Raw genomic sequence first — 7534 nt, 5'->3', positions numbered from 1 at the left:
AAAAAAAAAAAAGGAAAAAGAAAAAAAGAAAATCTACAATAGTATATGTAATTGTAGTTATTGTGCAAGGTAGGTGCAGTGTCTCCTGCCTGTAATGCTATTACTTTGGGAGGCCAAGGCCAAGGAGTGTGATCACTTGAGGTCAGGAGTTTGAAACCAGCCGGGCCAACATGGTGAAACCCCATCTCTACTAAAGATCCAAAAATCAACCAGGCATCGTGGCGCACACCTGTAATCCCAGCTACTCCAGATGTGGAGACACGAAAATCGCTTGAACCCAGGGGGTGGAGGCTGCAGGGAGCCTAGATCCAGCCACTCACTGCACTCCAGCCTGGGCGACAGAGCGAGACTCTGTGTCAAAAAAAAAAGTACCAGGTGCATGCCCTCCTTTTTATTATTACACAATTAATGATGTTTAAATAAGCACATCAGTTGCTGAAAACAGTACATAAGTGGCTCAGTAAGCAATTTTATTTTTTTTGGGATGGAGTCTCATTTCTTCGCCTAGGCTGGAGGGCAGTAGTGTGATCCTGACTCACCGCAACCTCTGCCTCCCAGGTTCAAACAATTCTCCTCCCTCTGCCTTCTAGGTTCAGGCAATTATCTGGCCTTGGTAAGCATTTCTAGAGATGTACTGTATTAAAAAATCTTGGTTTGACTAGGTGTGGTGGCTCATGCCTGTAATCCCAGCACTTTGGGATGCCGAGGCAGATGGATCATCTGAGGTCAGGAGTTCAAGACTAGCCTGGCCAACATAGTGAAACCCCACCTCTACTATAAATACAAAAGAAAAATTAACTGGGCATGATGGCAGGCACCTGTAATACCAGCTACTCAGAAGACTGAGGCAGAATTACTTGAATCTGGGAGAACACTCCAGCCCGGGTGACAAGAATGAGACTTCCTCTCAAAAAAAAAAAAAGGCTGGGCGCGGTGGCTCACGCCTGTAATCCCAGCACTTTGGGAGGCCAAGGCGGGTGGATCACGAGGTCAAGAGATCGAGACCATCCTGGTCAATATGGTGAAACTCCGTCTCTACTAAAAATACAAAAAATTAGCTGGGCATGGTGGCGCGTGCCTGTAATCCCAGCTACTCAGGAGGCTGAGGCAGGAGAATTGTCTGAACCCGGGAGGCGGAGGTTGCGGTGAGCCGAGATCGCACCATTGCACTCCAGTCTGGATAACAAGAGCGAAAACTCCTTCTCAAAAAAAAAAAAAAAAAAGGCCGGGCGCGGTGGCTCAAGCCTGTAATCCCAGCACTTTGGGAGGCCGAGGCGGGTGGATCACGAGGTCAAGAGATCAAGACCATCCTGGTCAACATGGTGAAACCCCGTCTCTACTAAAAATACAGAAATTAGCCAGGCGTGGTGGCATGTGCCTGTGGTCCCAGCTACTTGGTAGGCTGAGGCAGGAGAATCGCTTGAATCCCAGATGCAGAGGTTGCAGTGAGCCGAGGTCGCACCATTGCACTCCAGCCTGAGCAAAAAGAGCGAGACTGTTACAAACAAAAAACTTGGAACCGGGCGCAGTAGCTCACGCCTGTAATCTCAGCACTTTGGGTGGCTGAGGTGAGTGGATCACCTGAGGTCAGGAGTTCAACATGAAGAAACTCCCAAGATGAAGAAACCCTGTCTCTACTAAAAATACAAAAATTAGCTGGGCATGGTGGCACATGCCTGTAATCCTGGCTACTTGGGAGGCTGAGGCAGGAGAATCGCTTGAACCTGGGAGGTGGAGGTTGCCGTGAGCCGAGATCGCACCATTGCACCCCAGCCTGGGCAAGAGCAAAACTCCATCTCAAAACCAAACCAAACCAAACCTTGGTTTGGCATTAGGTTAAAACATCCACCCCACGTCTATTGTACTATGCAGCATATTTTATTTATTTTATTTTGAGATAGAGTTTTGCTCTTGTTGCCCAGGCTGGAGTGCAATGGTGTCATCTCAGCTCAATGCAACCTCCACCTCCCAGGTTCAAGTGATTCTCCTGTCTTAGCCTCCCCATTAGCTGGGATTACAGGCATGCACCACTATACTGGGCTAATTTTTTTGTATTTTCAGTAGAGACAAGGGTTTCACTATATTGGCCAGGCTGGTCTCGAACTCCTAACCTTGTGATCCGCCCACCTTGGCCTCAAAGTGCTGGGATTATAGGTGTTAAGCCACTGTGCCCAGCCACTATGAAGCATTTAAAAATAGTCCAGTGACTTCCAAAACCTTTTTCTTCCTTCTTGACAGATTTGAAGCCTTTGTAACAGCCACATTGACAGCTGGATGGCACCTCAGGGAATCCTGACATCACGTAAGTTGCAGCCTTGACACCAGGTTTATAGTTTATTCAGCTTTTCCCAGCACTGCCTGGCACATAGCATGTGCTCCCCTAAAAAGCAGGGAGTGTGTAGAAAACGAGTGGCCTATTTTACAAAACTCTAAATTTATTAAAAGTGTTAAAAGATTTCGTTCTCCCCTCCAAAATATTTTACAATTTAAAAAAATCAAAAACTATGTTCTATTTTCTCAGCCACTGTACAAGTTACTGTTTCCATCTCAGGGCTAGTCTCTGCCCCTCAAACACTCTGTCCTTCCCTCAATCCCTTCTCTTTCAATATTACTATAAGTTTGCTTATAAAACCCTCTACCCTCTCTCCCCACCCCATGCCCTGCTCTGCCCAGCGTGGCTACTCTTTGCAATTCCAGGCCCTTGGCTGCAGGTGAAGCCAAATGGATGGGTGGGATGTACACAGGCAGTGCCCAAGAAGCAAGAGTATGCTTTGTGCTTCTGGGAGAACCACTTTTTTCTTGTCCTATGAACACCTGTTCTGAGCCAAATATTTGGCTTAGAGTTGCCCACAGCCATGCAGCTCTGCTTTTTCTGCACGTTCTCTGGGCGTGAGTCCATGACAGATGGGTCTTATGACTGTACCATTTGTTTGCTTGTGGATTGTGAGGGACAGGAAAGGGGCACATGACTAGAATGGGGCTTGATGGAGTCCCAACTGCTCAGAGGGTAGGCACCAAACCCCATGGGAGGAAGTTTTGGTTTTCTAGTAGGCAAAGCAGGGCCAGCCAGGACTATGGAAGGTGGGGAAGAGGGGAGAAACATCCAACCATATAGCTCTGGAGTGAGCCATGTTTCTTCTGAAAAACCCCCTGTTCATCCCCCCCCACTTCATTCTGTAGGTCCCAGGAGAATTCCAGAGGAGGAAGAAAAAGAGGAAAATGATCCTGTTCTGCTGATGGGAAAAGGCAGGAGCTGACACAGTGCTCAGGGCTGGGGAGAGGCCTGCTGTGATCTGCAGCTGTCACTGCTTCCCTGTTCTGTGAGGGAGTTCGTGTGGGCCAGAAGCCAGGCCCTCAGAGGCTTCATCAGCTCTGTTCCTTGTCCTTGACTAATAAGACTGTATGTTGGCCCCCGCTGGACACAGATAAGACCACACGGTTCTCCAGCTGTTTGCCTGTCATCTCCACAGGGCTCCAGGCGTCTTCATCCTGTCCTGTGCCCAGCTGGTAGTTGGTGCCCATGCCCCAGGCGAAAACACGACCTGCAAGGGAGAAAAATGGGTACAGCTGTCTTCAGGATCCCCAGCCCACCTTTCTGCAGCAGGAGAAACCTGGGAAATTGGGGTGGATTGTGGCCTTGGCCAATAGTACCCTGGCAAGGAGGTCCCAGCCTCTGGGAGTTTAGGAAGTTAGGAAAACCCAAGGAGATGATGGATAAAAAAGAACTCTATAAACCAGACATCACAGTCTGTACACATTGCCAAAAGCTTCTCCCTGCTCCTAAGCTTGGCATTCGAGGTCCTACCCCACCCTGTGTTCCCAGGACCAGCCACCTTTGAAACTGCCCTGATGTTCCTCTGCCTAGAATGGCATTCTTTGCTTTTCACAAAGCATGGAAACTTCAAGGTACAGTGCAAGCTCCACTTCTGCAGGATGTCTTTCCAGATAATCTCAGGTCAAGCACCTTTGCCAGCTCCAGACTTCTACAGGAGCTCCACGGCTGTCCCCTTACCCAATCAGGCTTTGCTGGTCACTTGTTCACACCTTCCTCTGCTATACTTGCTACAACTCTAACTACTAAGCCTTTTTTCCCCTGATTTAGATTCTAAGTACAAGTCCCTGGGAAGTGGGCACATACAAGATGGTATATGAAGGGATTACCCTGATGGAGAGAACAGCTGGGTTAGGAGTCTGGAGATGTGGGTTCTAGTCCCATTGCCTTCTTGGGCCTCAGTGATATCTCATGCTTTGCTATTTCTCTCCTCTGCATAAGTGACCTTTACTAAAATAATTTGTTTACTCATTTCATATTTATCAATGCCAGAGCTTCTGAGAAGCAGGAACAAAGTACCATCACAAACACTGCTCTCTGCATCTTGGCTCCACCGGAGAGTGAACATACAGCCTACTGGGGAATTGAGTAAGAATCATGACCCCCAGGTCCCAAATAGACAGAGTATACTCAGCCCAACTCACCATCCTTGGTCACAGCATACCCCACAGAGGCCCCACAAGCCACTGAGGAGACAGCAGGTAGCCTGGAGATGAGGGTGGGTATGCTCTTCTCCTCAGCACCCTCCCCGAGGCCCAGCCGCCCATATTCAGCCCGGCCCAGGCTGTATGCTTTTCCTGTGGGAGGAGGAAGAGAGATGAGCAACAGCAGAGGGTGTGCTACAGGAAACACGGGTGATAGGCTGGGTGAGTCCCCACGTCCATGGGAGTGTGCCCCTGCTCCCAGGATCAGAAGATCTTCCCATTTCTGGAGAAGGCCGAGGAGAATCTCTACATAGGCCTCTATTGAACTCATACTTGGAAGAGCACCAGGACTCTAGGAGGATGAGAGTGACGCTCATGGAACCACATGTGGCACACCCATGGAAAAGACCCAGGCTCCAAGGACCATGGTCTCAGGAATCTGGCTAGGCCTAGGCCAGGGTACATTCACTTCACCCCCAAACTAGAGAAAGACCTAAAGGCCCTACCTTCTGAATCCATGCAGACTGTATGATGCTGGCCACCAGAGAAACCCACCCAGGACTTAGTGGAATTCTTGAAGGATGTTAGGTTCTGGGGTATGAAGCAAGATTCTGTGCCCGGAGTTCCTGGGGGGAAAGTCAGAGGCATCAGGGGTGAAGGTGTTTTGAGAGCTGCCCTTCTCAATCCCTCCCAGTGAGGCTGTCTCCCATCAAGATATGGACATTCTCACTTTACAGATGACAAAACTGTGGCTTGGCTTGGAGGGGTTAGATGACCCCGCAAAGGATGCACAATGAATAAGTGGTAGAGCCAGGGCCGGAACGCAGGCCACTGGGTCATGCCTGATGCTGGGCTTACCAAGCTGATGGTAGTTGGAGAGGCCAAAGCCGTACACGTGGCCCTCACGAGAGATGGCAAAGGTGAAATAGGCGCCACAGAAGGCATCCTGGAATCTCACGTGGCCCCGGCTTCCCCTGGATTTCAGCAATACACACTTTGGGACGAGGAGTCGTTCTGTAGGCAGAGAGAAAGCCACAGTCAGTGACAGACAGACATACGTGGCTTCTCTTCTCTCTACCCCAAGTTTAATTCTCCTCCATTATAAAAGCCCTTGGGAGGCTAGGTAGAGACTCTTATCCCTATTTTATAGAAAAGGAAACTGAGATCAAGAGAATACAAGTGCCTTGCTTGGAATCCTACAGTCATTAGAGGTATTATTTACATGGAACTTACCATGTGCCTGATATTCTTCTCATTAACTCATTTAATTTCACAGCAACCTAATGAAGTAGGTTTACAGGTAGGTAGGCTTAGAAATGAAGAAACTATGCCGGGCGCGGTGGCTCAAGCCTGTAATCCCAGCACTTTGGGAGGCTGAGGCGGGTGGATCACGAGGTCAAGAGATCGAGACCATCCTGGTCAACAAGGTGAAACCCCGTCTCTACTAAAAATACAAAAAATTAGCTGGGCATGGTGGTGCATGCCTGTAATCCCAGCTACTCAGGAGGCTGAGGCAGGAGAATTGCCTGAACCCAGGAGGCGGAGGTTGCGGTGAGCCGAGATCGCGCCATTGCACTCCAGCCTGGGTAACATGAGTGAAACTCCGTCTCAAAAAAAAAAAAAAAAAAAGAAATGAAGAAACTATGTTCAGGGTCCCACAGCCATTAGGTGGCAAAACTACCGGAGCAGTCTGTCTCCAAAGTCTGAGGTTCTTAACATTGCAAGTCACTCTGATGCAAGCCTGACCATAGAGAATCCTTCCTGCCTCTGGCCTTCACTGTGGGAGTGGCTTGCCAATTTGCCTGGCTGGAGGTACCAAGGCCACTTACCAAGGCCTTGCCGGCCACCACGGTTGGCAAATAACTCAGGCACACGGCCTAGTTGGCCCTGTTCCCCGCAGCCCAAGGTGTAGAGGTCACCATCAGCTGTCAGCATCACCAAGTGGTCGTTTCCTGAGGATGAGAAGGTAAGGGATGCAGGCCACATCTGTAAGACTGAAGGCTGGGCCAGCCCCAGAACCAAGGTTTTCCAAATCCTGCCCCAAGCAAGTACTCCCAGACCCACCTGAGGCCACCTTCACCACAGGCACATCCAGCTGGACCTGTACGGGCACCATGCTCTTCTTCATGGGCTCCAACAGTCCGATCACACCATTATTGTCCTGGAAGGGAGGGACAGGGCACTTATCAGCCAGTCCTGCCTGCCCCATACCAGTGAAATCCAGAGAAGGGCAGTGGTAGCAGATGGGGATGGTGCAGTGGGCAGGAGCCGGGCCACACAGTCAAATACTTATGACTAAAATCATTTATGGTCTGTGACTTGCATTAAAATAATTGAGTCAGAGAGTGGATGCAAATAGAAATAAACAAGTCTGGCTACAAGTTGATAATTATTGAAACTGTGTGACAAGTATATGGGAGTTCAATATATTATTCTGGCCCAGCCATGTAGTTACAGGATTACTGAATCCCAGCGTTTTGGTAGGCCCAGGTGGGCAGATCGCTTGAGCTCAAGACCAGCTTGGGCAACATGATGAAACCTGTCCGTACAAAACAAATACAAAAATTAACTGGGTGTGGTGGCACGAGCCTATAGTCCCAGGTACTTTCGAGGCTGAGGTAGAAGAAATCAGCTGAGCCCAGAAGTTGAGGCTGCAATGTGCTATGATGATGCCATTGCACTCCAGCCTGGGTGACAGAGCAAGACCTCATCTCTAATTAAAAAAGAAAAGAAAAAAATATAATTCTGATTACTTTCATCTGTTTGAAATTCTCCATTAAAAAAATCAAAATATTCTAGTGGAGAGATTTGCTAAAAAAAAAAAAAAAAAAGACGTGATAGAAAAACACCCATTTGGTCGGGTGCAGTGGCTCATGCCTGTAATCCCAGCACTTTGGGAGGCTGAGAAGGGTAGATTGCTTGAGATCAGGAGTTCAAGACAAGGCTGGCCAACATGGTGAAACTCCGTCTCTACCAAAATATAAAAATTAGCCAGGTGTGGTGGTGTGCACCTTTAGTCCCAGCTACTTGGGAGGCTGAGGCAGAGGAATCACTTGAA

The 7534-nt window shown here is 48.9% G+C and overlaps 1 protein-coding gene across 2 annotated transcripts in view; it reads right to left on the bottom strand.

The window, feature by feature from the left end:
• Positions 1-2311: 2311 nt before the first annotated feature.
• The window catches only part of RCC1 (regulator of chromosome condensation 1), a 21434-nt gene continuing 16211 nt past the window's right edge, over positions 2312-7534 (bottom strand). For both annotated transcript variants that reach the window (XM_017534755.2, XM_017534754.2), the window contains 6 exons: positions 6541-6637; positions 6306-6428; positions 5335-5490; positions 4983-5102; positions 4477-4629; positions 2312-3542 (listed from right to left, as the gene is read on the bottom strand). In XM_017534755.2, the coding sequence (XP_017390244.1) occupies positions 3367-3542; positions 4477-4629; positions 4983-5102; positions 5335-5490; positions 6306-6428; positions 6541-6637 (825 nt within the window). In that variant the 3' untranslated portion in view covers positions 2312-3366. The remainder of the gene's footprint in view (positions 3543-4476; positions 4630-4982; positions 5103-5334; positions 5491-6305; positions 6429-6540; positions 6638-7534) is intronic.

The sequence above is a fragment of the Cebus imitator genome, unplaced genomic scaffold, assembly GCF_001604975.1.
Source record: "Cebus imitator isolate Cc_AM_T3 unplaced genomic scaffold, Cebus_imitator-1.0 Scaffold87, whole genome shotgun sequence".
NCBI classification, from domain to species: Eukaryota; Metazoa; Chordata; class Mammalia; order Primates; family Cebidae; genus Cebus; species Cebus imitator.
The sequence above is the reverse complement of the archived record's forward strand: the minus strand, read 5'-3'. Positions and strand labels throughout refer to the sequence as shown.